The sequence below is a fragment of the Lithobates pipiens genome, unplaced genomic scaffold, assembly GCF_037356315.1.
Source record: "Lithobates pipiens isolate NorthernLeopardFrog02 unplaced genomic scaffold, aLitPip1_a1.2 Scaffold_13, whole genome shotgun sequence".
In the NCBI taxonomy this organism is placed as follows: Eukaryota; Metazoa; Chordata; class Amphibia; order Anura; family Ranidae; genus Lithobates; species Lithobates pipiens.
In genome coordinates, this window is record NW_027507718.1 from 172,746,493 (window position 1) to 172,763,389 (window position 16,897).

Consider the following 16,897-nt stretch of genomic DNA (forward strand, 5'->3'; position numbering starts at 1 on the left):
CCGATAAGCCCCCCGCCCGCAGACCCCGACAACCAACGGCCAGGGTTCTCGGGAAGAGGCCCTTGTCCTCATCAACATGGGGACAAGGTGCTTTGGGGTGGGGGGGCCGCATGGCCCCCCCTTCCCCAAGGCACCCCCCATGTTGAGGGCACGCGGCCTGGTACGGCTCAGGAGGGGGGGCGCGCTCGCTCGCCCCCCTTTCCTGGCCGGCCGGGTAGCGTGCTCGGACAAGGGTCTGTGGTGGACTTTGGGGGGACCCCCACGCCGATTTTTTTCGGCGTTGGGGTTCCCCTTTAAGCCCATTCCAGGCGGCGGAGCCCGCGACGTCTCCGTCGCGGGCCCCGCCTACCTTCACACGCGCTCGAAATGAGCAGACTTTCCTCCGAGCGGGAACAGTTTGCTCATTTCGAAAGTAGCCTACACACGGGCGGACTGTTCGCTCAAACACAGTTTCAGCGGACAGTTTTTCGGAATTTCCGAAAGACTTTGTCCGTCAAACTGTCCGCTGAAACTGTCCGCTGAAAGCCCACACACGAGCGGACTGTCCGCCCAAACACTGTTCAGCGGACAAGGTTGGGCGAACAGTCCGCCCGTGTGTACGCGGCCTCATTGTTCCAGCATGCAGTATCATAGCTCTGTTATTCTGCTGCACTAATTGAAGCTGTAAGCATCCTGAGATGCTAAGAAAGGACACTGCAGACTTTGGCAGAGCAGCAGGTGGATGCTGCATTGTGGTACTGACAGGGGAGCAGAGAACATGCCTGTCATCTATGAAGCAGTATGATAGCCCTGCTCAGGATACAAACTAGTTGAGAAGCAGCTGATGGCAGAGTAATAAAGCTAGTGATAGATATGCAAAGCTCTAACTAAATATCAAATACTTATTTTGCCTGGAGTTCAGCTTTAATGATTAAAAAGTTGCATTCATTTATAGCTAATTCAAGTACAGCTTTAATCTAAAATGTGGTAACTTGTCCCGGTCTTATAAATAATGCAGTAATTACTAGATGTAAGGTGCCAAAAGTCACTTTTATTACCATTTACTGCTAAACCAGTTTCCTCTGTAAAGGAGATAAATGGTGTAACCAAAAGGTTTTCTGAAGCATAATCCATATCATTACCTTTAGTCTGGAAAGAACCAAGATTGTCAAGATCAGCAAATGGGTCAAGACTTGAAGACTTTGCCTGATTAAAGGATGAGCTTGAAGATGTACTCATTTGACTGGCTGGCGTCAAGACAGGACCTACATATATATACAAAAGTAATCATAACTTTGAAGAGAGATCAGTAAAAACAAGTTCATTTGCATTTTTGATGTTTAGGAATGCAATTCTGAAACATATTAAAGCATTTTATAGTACTGTATAGTGCAGAAAAATACCAGCTGTGCCTACTAGAAAATCAACGAGCGCCTAAATTCCTGTAGTGAGCTGAAGCATTGTCTCTGAAATCCTTTGCCTAATTCTTATCTTACAGCGTAAAGAACACCTCCTTTTATGTTATGCAGGTGTGGGGGAGGTGTTTTGTAGTCCGTCAGAGAACTCAGGCAGAGCTTAGACCGCCGCTTGAGATTTCAATGCAACAGAGGAGGCATTGTCAGATCACTACAGGAAGTTAGGAGTCAAAGGGATTTCTGGCCAGATCAACAGGTATATATTTTTTTCCAGTGTTTTTTTTTTTTTTATGAGGCAAAACATAAAAAAAAGTGCATGCCCTGCATGGATATACTGAATATATGTTTGTTAAGTTGTCCAGACATACATTAAGCTCTCACATGACCTAGTTTATTTAAAGAGCACCTTCAAATGCTGGTTTACTGGGTTTTGGAAGAAAGAGATTGTTGGTTTTAGAAGTCTCTTCCCATGAATTCCATCCTCCCAGAAGATCTGGATTGCTTGCAGATGAAACCATTTTTAATGGAGGTGTTGGTAAATGATCTGAAGGCAAAAACACAAGAAAACGAGTTTGCAACACAGAAATTTAAATAATTACAAAAATGGTGACCAACTATAGGCCTAGGAAGTTTTAGATGATGGCCTTTATAAGCACAACACTAACTACATAGTTTTGCATCACAGAGAATAGAATACTTAGTAGTGAGAAACCAAAGGGCACGCTCCAAGGATTAATATGATATTGTGAAATATGAAAGGTGGTGTGTCGTGATTCAGCTTAGCTCTACATGTTACGCATACTCAAAAGCACTTCTACAGGAGCTTGGGGCATATTCTATGCCTAGAAAATCAACAATAAATTTGTAACAATCATAAAAACGCAATAATGTTAATGCAGTAGTACATAATAATATTCATTTGCTGTTCAGCTTTCCCAGACCACATGTCCAAGCCCACAGAAGGACACTAAGACTATGGGAACATGCATAACAGTATTGTTATCTATAACAGATTGGGTATATATGATTTGACAATATATATACATATACACACACACACACACATACATACACACACACACACACACAGTATCTCACAAAAGCGAGTACACCTCACATTTTTGTAAATATTTTATTCTATCTTTTCATGTGACAACACTGAAGAAATTACACTTTGCTACAATGTAAAGTAGTGAGTGTACAGCTTGTATAACAGTGTAAATTTGCTGTCCCCTCAAAATAACTCAACACACAGCCATTAATGTCTAAAACGCTGGCAACAAAGCCGAGTACACCCCTAAGTGAAAATGTCCAAATTGGGCCAAAGTGTCAATATTTTGTGTGGCCACCATTATTTTCCAGCACTGCCTTAACCCTCATGGGCATGGAGTTCTCCAGCGCTTCACAGGTTGCCACTGGAGTCCTCTTCTACTTATCCACGACGACATCATGGAGCTGGTGGATGTTATAGACCTTGCGCTACTCCACCTTCTGTTTGAGGATGCCCCACAGATGCTCAATAGGGTTTAGGTCTGGAGACATGCTTTGACAGTCCATTACCTTTACCCTCAGCTTCTTTAGCAATGCAGTGGTCATCTTGGAGGTGGGTTTGGGGTCGTTATGTTGGAATACTGCCCTTCGGCCCAGTCTCTGAAGGAAGGGGATCATGCTCTGCTTCAGTATGTTACAGTACATGTTGGCATTCATGGTTCCCTCAATGAATTGTAGCTCCTCAGTGCCGGCAGCACTCATGCAGACCCAGACCATGACACTCCCACCACCATGCTTAACTGTAGGCAAGATACACTTGTCTTTGTACGCCTTACCTTGTTGCCACCACACACTCTTGACACCATCTGAACCGAATAAGTTTATCTTGGTCTCATCAGACCACAGAACATGATTCCAGTAATCCATGTCCTTAGTCTGTTTGTGTTCAAACTGCGGGCTTTCTTGAGCATCATCTTTAGAAGAAGCTTCCTTCTGGGATGACAGCCTTGCAGACCAATTTGATGCAGTGTGCAGCGTATAGCCTGAGCACTGACAGGCTGACCCCCCTACCCCTTCAACCTCTGCAGCAATGCTGGCAGCGCTCATACGTTCATTTCCCAAAGACAACCTCTGGATATGACACGGAGCTCGTGCACTCAACTTCTTTGGTCGACCATGGTGAGGCCTATTCTGAGTGTAACCTGTCCTGTTAAACCACTGTATGGTCTTGGCTACCATGCTGCAGCTCATTTTCAGGGTCTTGGCAATCTTCTTATAGCCTAGGCCATCTTTATGTAGAGTAACACTTATTTTTTTCAGATCCTCAGAGATTTCTTTGCCATGAGGTGCCACGTTGAACTTCCAGTGACCAGTAAGAGAGTGAGAGCGATAAAACCAAATTTAACACACCTGCTCCCCATTCACAATCTGAGACCTTGCAAAACTAACAAGTTATGACACCGGTGAGGGAAAATGGCTAATAGGGCCCAATTTGGACATTTTCACTTAGGGGTGTAATCACTTTTGTTGCCAGTGGTTTAGACATTACTGGCTGTGTGTTGAGTTATTTTGAGGAGACAGCAAATTTACACTGTTATACAAGCTGTATACTACTTTACATTGTAGCAATGTGTCATTTCTTCAGTGTTGTCACGAGAAAAGATAGGATAAAATATTTACAAAAATTTGAGCGGTGTACTCACTTTTGTGAGATACTATTACATATATAAAAAAGATGACTTACATTACTGTAGTCAAAAAATATAAACAAAGGACCAAGTCCACGGCACAGACAGAGATACAGAGATATCTCATCAAATGAATTCCAAGCTAGTCTGTTTTCCTTATTAATACCCATTATATATCCCTAAAAATCTCTTCATATATACAAAGTATGCAAAGTTGATAATGTCATTACAATCATCTCTAAATAGAGGCAAGTGCTGGCTTAACCTGTGAGGTAACGATCACACAAAAAAACTTATGGTGATTAAACGTTAATTCCATAGCCAGCAACGAAAAACTATTCAGGATATTTTAGAAAAACGTGTATGATAATTCATACATCTCCATTATTCATCAATTTTTATTCCCATGCTGAACCTATTTGGACAGGTATAAAGCAGACATTGAAGCAATTGATCAGAAATGCCTTTGATCAACAAACAAAATCCCTCTTAAAGAATCCCTTCTCAAGCTAGCACGTACCATCAAGGTGAAAATCCACTGCAGAGCTCCACTGTGTTGCAGTCACAAAATGTGGTAAGAGGTGGCAGTATGAGACGCCAGAACGGGCATCCCTTTGTATGCCTGTCCCGGTCGTGACATCCGAGTGGCACAGTCAGAAATAACGCACAGCGACCTGGCCGTAAGCCACATCGCATGCACTTGACACCAGAGCTGTCTCGCCATGACCATTAGATGGCAGCAGGGCAACATGAGACCAAGCTAAATGATGCAGAACACATAGAAAACAGAGGGGGTGAATGTATGCCGTCCTCCAGATACTAAAAGCGCTGCAGACTGCCACTCAGAGAGAGGCTAGGTCAAAGGGCGCTTTGCGGCCCCATAATCACAGGAATAACGCCCAAACTGCCACTGGGACCCATAAAGGCCAGGAGCAATCAGGAAGCTGGACGGCAAACAAAACCAACACAGCAAATAATAACAATAGAGTAGGAATGCCAATATATTCCTTATATAACCTATTGTCTATTTAATTTCCTGTATATGTGGGGTTTTCTGCATTGGTTAAATGGCCCAACAAGTCTGGCAACGAATCAAAGATCACGTCTACTATTCAAATAATGGTAAGATGCTTACTCTGGTAAGCAGACATCTAGATCTATAGTATAGGTTTGACACGTCACGTGTCTCCTTTATGGTCTCAAATCCCCCCCCAGGGGGAAACTGGGATAAAATCATTCTACAAAAAGAAACCCTATAGATTGAATGATTAGGTGCCACCCATGCCCTTGGCATTAATGAGATTCAGTCGTACAAACCCTTTTTATAGATCCATGATGGATAATTCCGTTATAAGAATCTACTATACATCTCATAATTTGCGACTAATTCTCTTTTTGTTAGTGGCCATGTTTGCAATCTAGATCCAGGTGGACTACAAACTGATCGATCTTTTCCCCAGTTGCTTTTCCTCTTCTTTCTGTCTTCTACCTTTTTTTATACATACTGTGTCTGATTATGACACAACTATTAGCCTCAAAAGGAAAAAAATCCTAAGACATTAAGATATATTTTGCCTATGTTGTTTTTCTATATTATAGGTTATATAAGGAATATATTGGTATCCTTACTCCATTATTATTTGCTGTGTTGGTATTGTTTGCTGTCCAGCTTCCTGATTGCTCCTGATCCCTATGGGTCCTGGTCACGGGTTTGGACATTACTCCTGTGACTAGGAGGCCGCAAAAAGCTGTTTGACCTAGCCTCTCTCTGTATGACCTCTTCCAGATGCTAAAAGCTCCACAGACTGCCACTCATTCGCTCGCGCCCCCCCCCCCCCCCCCGTTTGATCTCTGTGTCATTTAGCTTGGTGTCATGTTGCCCTGCTGCCATTTAATGATCAAGGTGCAGCAGCTCTGGTATCAAGCGAATGCGCAGTGGCTTACGGTCGAGTCGCTGTGCATCATTTGTGGCCGCGTTGCTCTGACGTCACGACCGGGACAGGCGTGCAAAAGGGCGCTTGTTTTGGCGTCTCATACAGCCACCTCTTATCACATTTTGTGGCTGCGGTGCACTGCTCTGCAGTGGATTTTCACCTTGATGGTACATGCTAGCTTGAGAAGGGATTCTTTAAAGGTGATTTTGTTTGTTGATCAAAGGGATTTCTGATTAATTGCTTCAATGTCTGCTTTATTCCAAATAGGTTCTGCATGGGAATAAAAATGTATGCATTTCAAAAATATCCTGAATAGTTTCTTTCCTTGCTGACTATGGAATTAACCCTCAATCACCATACGTTTTTTGTGTGATCGTTACTTCACAGGTAAGCCAGCACTTATTGTAAAGACGTGATCAACTTTGCATACATTGTTGCCCTTAATACCCATTATATATCCCTAAAAATCTCTTCATATATACAGACTAGCTTGGAATTCATTTGATGAGATATCCCTGCATCTCCGGCTGTGCCGTGGACTTTATCCTTTGTTTATATTTTTTATGATAGGCAAGTTTTTTTTTTTTTTTATATGGATCAATAAAGTCATTTTAGTGTAGATTTCTGGCATTAACTATATTGTTTGCAACTATAACATTTATATAAAGTTTAAAACTATTTAGCATACACACCTGCTTATGTATATGCATAATTCCTGAGACAAAGCTTTTAGATTTTTTGTTACTGGCCAGCACCCCAAAAGAGTTAAATACATTTACAGGATTTTCTAAACTCTCCTATAAGTCTTCCTCCTGACAGCAGCATTTTGGCAAAAAACACCTGCTGCTTGTAAAAGTGCGTAATGCGTTTACTTACATCAAGTGTTTGGATGTTGCTTCATTTCGCTGGCCAGAATAAATAATTTTGGCAAATTAAATTAATGCTTAAGCGCTAAACGTGCCTAGTGTTAACAAGTGTTTAGACACGTTTGCAAGTGTCAAGCATTTTTCCTGCTGCTCCTGGAAACACTGGCAGCATTTTTTTCCCCTGCCTCTGCATATGTGTGCATTGACACATAGGCCAACATGCAGGGGAGCTTAGAGGCAAGAAAAGACAAAAAAAAAAAAAAAAAAACACGCCAGACGCCTCTAGGAGCAGTTGTAAAAACATCCAGTGTGCATGAGGCCTAAAATGTACAGTGTTCATAGGACTCACTGTCTTTGACTCTTACCTAGGTTTAAGAAGTCCACACTGGAGGTAGAGGTTGGAGCATTTTTTTCAGAAGGATATACATTAGGAGTGGAAGCAGAGTGTGGGCTCAAGAAACAATCAAATAGCTCAGGACCTCCTGACTTGCTTTCTGATGTATTTATGCCAAATGGGTCAAATAGATCTGTTAACAAAAAACATAATCCATCTACATTTCACACAGAACCCAAAAAAACATGAATGTAAAATTATTATCCAGAAACCGTTAACATGCCAAATGAATAAATGATTTCCTTATTGCAAAGCTAGATTTAGAAATGTGCTGCTTTAATAAAAATTACTGCAAGAAATCATAGTGCAGTTGCCTTATATCAGTCATGTAGCAGCAGGGCTGTAGATAACAATTCCCCAAACATGTTTAGTATTTAATGTGGATGTAAACCCGATTGATGAAATTTGAGCTGGACACATATGTCTGCAGTGTTTTCTCATCTCTCTTCAAAGCACCAAGTCCCGTGGCTTTCTCCTGCTCTGACCTGATGCTATCAGCCTGATAACTCCTGACAAGTTCTCAGTCACAGCAGATAAATCCAGCCTGAATTGTGTGTGGGGAGGTTGCTATAAATAGATTAGCAGACAGCTAAACCAGGGTTAGTCAACCTGGGGCCCTCCAGCTGCTGCAGAATGACAAGTCCCATCATGCCTCTGGGAACAATTATAACTGCCAGCCTTGCAATGCCTCATAGGAAATGTAGTTCCATAACAGCTGGAGGGCCTAAGGTTGCCTACTCCTGAGCTAAACTATTCACAGAGCAGATCTGAGAGTCTCTGCCTGTGAGGAGAGGGAGTGTGTGCCTTTTCCCCAATCAGCTGTCTTGGCTGTGTGCCCAGACTTTACTCCCAGTGGTGAACAGGAAGAGAAAATCTATGTATCATCTGAGGCTGTTCACATCACTGGGTATATGTGAGGGTTTATATCCACTTTAACCTCTTGCAGACCAGCCGCCACAGTTATACTGTGGCAAGGTGGCTCGGCTGCGTGAAAAGCTGTAGCTGTACGTCAGTTTGTGCACGAGGTTCAATGGGTGCGCGCGCTGATTGGCCAGTTGCAAAAACTGAAGGCTAAAACCTAGCATCTAATCAGATGGAGTCGATGTTAAAGGTATCCTGACAGCTAGCAGGCAAGGCTGTCAAAATACAGTAGGCACAGCACAGGTGATTTGTCCACGCTCCATATAAAAAGGCTGAAAAAAAAAGCCAACTAATCTCTCAGGTAGTACATACTGAATATGTTGATTACCTGGTGCATTTTCCAACTAGTATCAGTAGGTCGTGATAATAAAGTCTAACTGAATGTAAACTCTTGCATACAAGTCTTACAGATGTCTGCTAAAAAAAAAAAAACATAAAAAAAAAAAACATAAAAAAAAAAAAACACCTATGTAATCATTGCATAAAAACAAAAAACAAACAACCAAATAGCACACCTACATATGACTAGTATAAACACCTGAATCTTTTTACATTACCTTTACCTGTACAGCAGACTCGAAGAGAGGGGGGTCAGCACTCAACTACTCTGCAGTGCTCTTAGGCTTACATTATAAAGATGCTTCAAGAAGAGAATGCATGGGGTTCAACTCATCACTGTGCTGCTTTTTTATTGAGCAGGAATCATTGTTCCTAGATAGCTACAATGACAGGAGTTGAGGGGGATGTGGTTGTTGAACATGGAGTGTACGGAATTTTATCTAACTGATCTCCCACATGCATATCTAAAAGAACACATTAAAAAGACTACAAACATAATGCTGCTGCATTTTTGTGTTTGTTTTTGTTTTTGTTTTTGTTGGACCACTATGAGGAGTAGATACTATATACTGTATTGGATATTGTACTGATACTGTCTTGTTTTTGTTTTGTTCATAAAAAGGGCAGGAATGCATTATGTTGTACTTCATTGATTAATGATGTTGTTTTGTATTCTTGCAAAGAAATAAAGAATTATAAAACATAATGCTGCTGCATACCAGAAGTAGAATTTGAGGCGTTGAATAAGGAACCAGACTCTGCTGAAGTTTGATTGCTGAAGAAATAGTCCTCTCCAGATCCTAGTAAGTTATCAGTTTGGATGTCAGTTTTTAAATCATCCTTGAACAAATTGTCAGAGAAGAGATTGTCTAGTAAAACTGCATTGCTGGATGAACCCTTAATTTCTCCAGGTATAGTACTGGTTTCTGCAGTTACAGGGCCTGAATGAAGTCCCAACAAATCTGCTTCTTCTTCTGGGTCTGGAAGCTGTGTATTAATGTCAGCCTCCAGCATATCGTTAGTGTTTTCTTCATTTACTACATTGTCTAATCCTCGTTCTTCACTTTCCAATGCGCTGTGCACTTGGGAAAACTCAAAGAACTCCTCATCAGAGGGTTCACTTTTGTTATCACTTGTGCCTTCTTCAAGTTCATCTCTAGAAGAACACTCCTGGGCTTCAATGTGAACATCCTGTACTTCCATTTGATCTGAAACAATAGTCCAAATAAAAGTTTAAGACTTACAGCAAAATATACAAAACGCAATGCTCCAATTATAAAATCCAATTAAGGAATTCCATCAGTTCTATGAAAATTATAGTTTGTGTTGGGGTTACACTCCCTGGAAGTATGCATACCCAGTAGAACACAGTTGAATTACTACAAGATGAATTATAAAAAAACAAAACACATCATCGTTTAAGATTCATACTTACCTAGGTGTATGCAACATTGGTTCGATGCGGCATCTGTCCCCCGGCGCCTCTACACTGAGAACCAAATGATCTAACACTGCCGATCACTTGGTTCTCAGCTGCATGAGCAGAGAGTTGCAGACTGTCACTCACAGCTCTCTGCTCTGCCCCCTCCTCGCTCACTGGAGTGCTGGTCTGTGGAGGGGACGACCGGCTCAGGCTCTCAGCCGCTGAGAGCCTGAGCTGGGTGTCGGCCCAGGGATCTAGTGGATCCTGACTCGGTGGTCGGGATGACGTGGAGACTGGACTGACTTCTGTGAAGTCCACCGAAGAGCGGACTTCAGCCGGCTCGCTGCTGAAAACAAGTCACGGAAGTGCTTAACGATCTGCACTCCTGTTATCCACAGAAATACAGACAAAACGAGCTTTGGCTGTACTTCTCCTTTAAATTACCTACTTTCCTGCAGGGATATAAAAGGTGACCTAACAGGTCTACTATTAGGAATGCCAAGGTTTACACAGAATCCGTAAATGTACCATGCGCAAGGCTAAATTAAAGCCAACCGACATGTCCTGTGCTCTGTACTCAAAAAAAAAAAGAAAAAAAAAAAAGAAGGGGTTTCAAGTAAAAAGTACTCTTATTTTCAATCTAGAGAGAAGTAGCTTGAAGCACCTCATGGCTGAAACTGGGTGTCAGCACAGGCCTGAACATCCATCTGGTAAAACTTGACAAATGTGATGCGTTGAAAAGCCCAAGAAGAACGAACTGAACAAGTGGGCCTTAAAGGGAAAGCAGGGTTTCTATTCTTCAAGGTGTAAATCTTAGTGATAACCTGCTTAATCTGCCTAGAAATAGTGGAACAAGATGAAGGACAGCCCCCCGTTGAGTCTACATGTAAGATGAGCAAGGAATCCGAAGTTCAGATGGAAACAATGGCCTAGAGATATACTTTTACTGCGCATACTACAATGGGTATACAAAATAAATTACCCCCTTTAACCACTTTCTTACTGGGCACTTAAACCTCCTTCCTGCCCAGACCAATTTTCAGCTTTCAGCGCTGTCACTCTTTGAATGACAATTGCACCGTCATGCTACAGTTTACCCAAATTAAATTTTTATAATTTTTTCACACAGATTGAGCTTTATTTTGGTGGTATTTAAAGCGGGAGTCCGCCGTTTTTTTTTTTTTAAAGCCAGCAGCTACAAATACTGCAGCTGCTGACTTTTAAAATAATGACACTTACGCGCCCAGCGCGCCCGCGATGTCGGCACCCGAAGCCGATCACTCGATTGTCTCCCGGGTGCTGCCGCTGCCATCTTGGGTATGGGAATCAGGAAGTGGAGCCTTGCGGCTTCATTTCCCGGTTCCCTACTGCGCATGTGCGAGTCACGCTGCGCAATAAGGATGGTCCCCGCTGTCTCTGGGATCCGTGTGTTTCCCAACAGGCAGCGGGGGACCTTCGGAAAGGGGCGTAGATTCTGCGGAAAGGGGCATACCTTCTGCAGAATCTACGCCGGAAGTGGGTGCAGATACCTGTACTGTACAGGTACCCCCCTCCCCCCTGAAAGGTGCCAATTGTGGCGCCGGAGGGGGGGGGGAGGGTTCCAATGAGCGGAAGCTCCACTTTAGGGTGGCCCTCCGCTTTAATTGCTGCTGGGTTTTTTATTTTTTTTCTAAATAACAAAAGGGAGCAAAATTTTGAAAAAACAAAAACAGTCTCATAGTTTGTTATAAAATTTTGAAAACAGGTAATTTTTCTTCTTCACTGATGTGCGCTGATGAGGCTGCACCGATAGGCGGCACTGGTAGGGGACACTAATAGGCAGCACTGATCTGTGACACTGATTATTAGACACTGATGGGCATTGATGGGTTGCACTGTGGGCAATGGCAGGTGACACTGGTGGGTACAGCCATGGCTTTGGGTGAGGGACCGATGTGACTGACTGGAGCCAGTGATCGGCTCCCCCCCCCTCACGCTGACAGATGTTCATGGCCTGGACATGGCTGACTAAGGACGTACAACTACAGCGCTCCCGGTCCTCTCCCGATATACCCCAGCCCGTTACATTACTTTTGCTACGAGATTGCACACAACTAAGAGGAAGGTGAAGGGCAACACTAAAGCAGCCAAATCAGCTAAATCTGGAGGGGAAATAGCCCGTTATTTCACAAAGCCCCAGACGGACTACCCTACGCTCAAGATGGAGGAGCCATGCTGCCCGACACGCGAGGACCGGCACTCTCTCTGACTGCCCTGCCACTTCTGTGGAGTCGGACTTGTTTTCAGACACTCCAGCTGCCCTGCACTCGGGAGCAGGTCCCTCTCCCCACCCTTTTACATTAAATGTGGATGCAGGACTGGAAGGGCATGGAGGAGCGCCTGCAACCAAGACGGACATAGAGACTCTAACTGGTTGCTTAGAAGCACAGCTGGCTTCCTGGCGGTCAAGAAGGATGTACAGTCCCTTTCTTCCCGGCGCACCTCTGGGGAATCCCCACTAGAATCACTATAGCAACGGGTGACCACCCTGGAATCCCTCCAGGTTACCCACGTCAGTGACCCTGCAGCTTCCCATGGAGGACAGGAGCCGTTGTAATAATCTCCGGCTGCGGTGTCTACCGGAGGTGACGGGACCTGAAGACCTGGCGGTGATGACAGTGGCCATTTTCCGCAGATTAGATGATACCCTCACCGCGGACATGGAGCTTCACCGGATCCACAGAGCCCTGGGTCCCAACCTGCCGATCCTGACCGACCGTGGGATGTGGTCTGTAGAATCCACCACTACAGGCATAAAGAGTCCATCGCCCGCAAAGCGTGGGAAGCTGGAGACATAGAGTTTGATGGGGCGGTTGTGAAAATCCTGCCCAATGTTTAAAAACCTACCCTGCACAGACGTGCCTTGCTCCGCCTGGAGCTGTCCCGCAGACTTGGAGCTATGTACAGGTGGAGGTATCCCCTCTCTGTACATTTCAGGAAGAACCAACAAGCTTTCTCCCTCTGCACCCCTGGCGACCTCCCGGCTCGCTTTCTGTTTTTACAGGCGGATCCTATTACAGTTCCCAATTGGCTGTTTCCCCCACAGCCTTCGTGCCGACTGGGCTCAGTGGCACCTCTGAGAAATCCTCATCCTCGGTCACAGCGATCCGGTAGGAGATCAAGGCTACACTCCCCAGAGGAGCCACGTGAGTCTGGAAGCGGCTATTGCTGCTCTCTGTGCACCTTACACCTACTACCTAAGGTAACTGCTATCACAATACCTGGTGACACATTCTGTTTTGAAGTGCCGTAAAGCTCTGCAATTAGGATGTCACTGGCAGCGGGTAAGTGCCGGTGAACCGGAAGTGCTGTAACGGCTGTCGTAGCAATATTTTTGGTGGGCTGGATTCCCAAATATCTTTGCCTTCCTCGAAAAGGTGTATCTCATTCACATCTCTTTACCAGTGAGCAACTTATTCGCCATGACTTTTTGCAGTCGCTGTCTGGAAGTCCCTGACACGTTGCTCGCTCCCCTATACCTTTAAGCTCAGCGGTAGTCTTCGTACCTCAATGTTTGACTGTCCCAGTTGCTTTATTGCATTACAACTGTATTGCAGGATATGATGACTTTCACACTCTTGCCTTGTTACAACATATAATCACAATTATCAAAAGATCAGTAATGCAGGAGTTAAATTTCAGAATAGGCATATAGATATTTTAGCCATTCCACCATGCATGTGTGGCTACTGGGGACAAGGGATGGACTCCAGTTGTTCCTCCTTCTCCCCCCTGGTTGCCTGAGGAGGGAGAGGGGTGCATCTCCCATGATGGTGTGGAGGGTGATCTCACCCCCCCCCCCCCAATATAGCTACCGGGGGAGGTGGACAGGTCTGCATTGTCCCTGATACACCGTACTATGCACCGGCCCCTATAACTGGCGTTGGGATGACTGGAGCTCCCGCCCTCCTCCTCATGGTGATGCTCCATGCTGAGACTATGAGCAGTACTATCAGAGGGTTATTACTGCATCTTTCACATATGCAAAGTCTTCAGGTGATGCCACTCTGATGCCCCTTAGGACGATATACCCTTTGTTTCATCTCTAATGCTATAAAACAGATATACCTTTATATGCATTACAATGTCCTCACTAGCTGTTGAGACAATGATAGTTCACAGAAAGCTTTCTGTCTTGTCTTTTGCAGGGTTAGATGCCGGCTGGGAGTTGTGCGGTGTCTGCGCTTCACCCCCGGGAGACCATAATCCCCTCCCTCTCTCCTCGAGGGGGTGGTCTGTTGGGGGGGAGGCGCAGACGTTGTTGACCCCTGCTCTGTTGGGTTCCTTGCTATTACCTCCTCAGATACTGTTTAACTGTTAATTCCGTATGCATACCTGTTTTATGTTAACTCATCTTGGCTGGGGATGTGGGAGTCGGGGAGTGTGCTTTTCTTTTTTGTTTAGCAATTGGCGGCTGCCAATTTTTAGTATTAAGGACCAGTGAGAGACTAACTTTACCCTTGTCCTTCAACTCCTCTTGCTTTTTTATTTTACACCTTCTTGCTTTTTTTCTGTCCATAACTCTCCCTCCCCCGGCAATGGATCAACTAAAGATTATCTCCCTCAATGCAAAGGGTCTCAATATACCCGAAAAGAGAAGAATGCTGTTGCGTGATCTGAAGAGCTCTCATGCCGATATAGCATTTATACAAGAGACCCACTTCAAGGATGACAAACTACCAATACCCCCTTACCTATCACTCTACTAACAAATTATCTAAATCTAAAGGGGTTTCTATCCTATCTAGGCATCTCCCATTGACCTGCCTTGGGACGCTTTTCTTTTGTCAAGGGTCTCATGACTGACACTGACACTGGCAACAATCTATGCGCCTAATGATCACCAGGATATCTTCGGCTGTAATGTCTTAACCAAATTGTTGGACTTTAAAGAGAGGCAGTGGATCCTCGGAGACTTTAATGTCCCACTGACCCCTGCATTTGATACCTCTTCGAGCTCTTCCTCTATCCCCCCAGGCTCCCAAAGACGAATCACGCAAGCCCTACATAGAGCCCAAATGATTGACGTTTGGCAGTTACAACACTCAGGGGAAAGAGACTACACGTTTTACTCATCCCCTCAAAGTCTACACGAGGATTGATTTCTTCATGATCCCACACAATCAACTACATGCTGTAAGAGAAACCTCCATTGGGTCAATAACGTGGATGGACAATACTCCTATCTCATTGACCTATGCCATGTCTACGCCTATGGTGACTCAATGAAAGGCTTCTACAGGTGCCAGAAATTCTGGCGGAGATCGCTAGAGAATTGACACTATACTTTCCTACGAATTTTTTTATTTTTTTGGGGAAAACCAACTTTATTAAGTATATGCGGTTACAAACATATTCAACACTCAATAAAACAAACTCATGAAACAGAGTAATGGCATAGCAGTACAAGCCAATCAGATGTTACAGAGTCATCAGAATACACAACTAACACACCATGCCGTGATCGACCAAGGGAAAGGGCACTTGTTATACCATACCCCTACCTCCCCCCCCCCCCCCCTCCCCTTCAAGTAGGTAGTTTTCCTGTTTCCTCTCAGTGTCTCATTGCCGATTCATCCTGACGTTACTGTAGTTAACCCCTGCATTTATCCAATTTTACATACAGGTTATCCTATCACCTATCCATCTGTCCCATATTTTGGAAAACTTTTGCAAACATCCCCTGTGTTGATATATACATTTTTTAAACGGCAGCATGTTGTTGACATCCCTTTTCCAGTCGCCAATAGTTGGAGGAGAACTCCTCATCCACATACGGGCTACTGCCTTCCTAGCTGCAAACAGGGTTTCGTGAATAAATGTTGCTTGATAATTGTCGATGTCGGGCAGCAGTCCCAAGATACATAGTCTTGGGCCTGGTGCCACCGGAGAGCCCATGACATTGTGCAAGAATTGAACTACCTGTAGCTAGTACGGCTGCAATTTATCACATTCCCAGATTTGGCGATAGAACGTACCGGGGTTGTGACCACAAGCGGGACAGCTGGATGATTGGTCCGGTCTGAATTTAGCGAGTCTCTGTGGTGTTAGGTATGATCTGTGGATAATATATAGTTGTGTCAGTCTATCCGAGAGCTTGGGAGACATCTTCGGGACATTATCTAGGATTTCATCCCAGTCAGCGTCGGTAATGTCCCCCAGATCTGGTTCCCAGTTTGCCTTGGCTTTCTGGATGACTACTACTGTCTTGGGGAGGTGAAGTGTGGAGTAGAGATTGGATCTGTTTTCTGGAGTCTGCGCCTAGGAGTATATCAATGAGCGGGGGGCGTGTTAGAGACAGCTCTGTATTTCTAAATTGGGCTTTCAACGCATGGCGCAATTGGAGGTATCCAAACTGTAGGCGCTGCGGTAGGGCAAATTCCTCCTGGAGAGAGCGAAACGACTTCGGACCCAGCTCTGTCATCACCTGATATAGGTGTACCACCCCGTACGAGTCCCAAAGTCCCGCGTCAGGGAGCTGTTGTAGTTCCCCCAAATGGACGTTGGTCCAGAGTGGTGTGTGTAAGTGGATGTGCCCTATATTTAATTTCCTTAAGGCCGTTTCCCAGGTTTTTTGATGGTGTTCCAGCATGCCATCATTATATCTACAAGTCCGCCTGTGTACTTGTCCGCCCCTGAAGATGGCCTGCAGTGGGGTCATTATAGGATTACCCGGGCTCGATATCCAGAGGCCTCTGTTGTATTAAAATAGTGAAGATGGGATAACTGTGCTGCAATGTAATATTCTTGTAAGTCCGGGAGCGAGGCTCCCCCCATGTTTGCGGGATTTTTAAGCGTCTGCCAGGCCAATTTATGCCGGCCGTGACCCCATACAAAAGTGGGGAGGATGCTCTCCAGTTTTTTAAATAATCTAAGAGGGAGACGTAGCGGGGCGTGCCAGACTATGTA

General features: G+C 44.5%; 1 protein-coding gene across 1 annotated transcript in view; it reads right to left on the reverse strand.

Moving 5' to 3' along the window:
• GAK (cyclin G associated kinase) overlaps positions 1-16,897 on the reverse strand; it is a 176,619-nt gene that overhangs the window by 17,524 nt on the left and 142,198 nt on the right. The window contains 4 exon segments of the mRNA XM_077475892.1: positions 1,122-1,244; positions 1,801-1,938; positions 7,238-7,399; positions 9,246-9,734. Of these exon segments, the coding sequence (XP_077332018.1) occupies positions 1,122-1,244; positions 1,801-1,938; positions 7,238-7,399; positions 9,246-9,734 (912 nt within the window).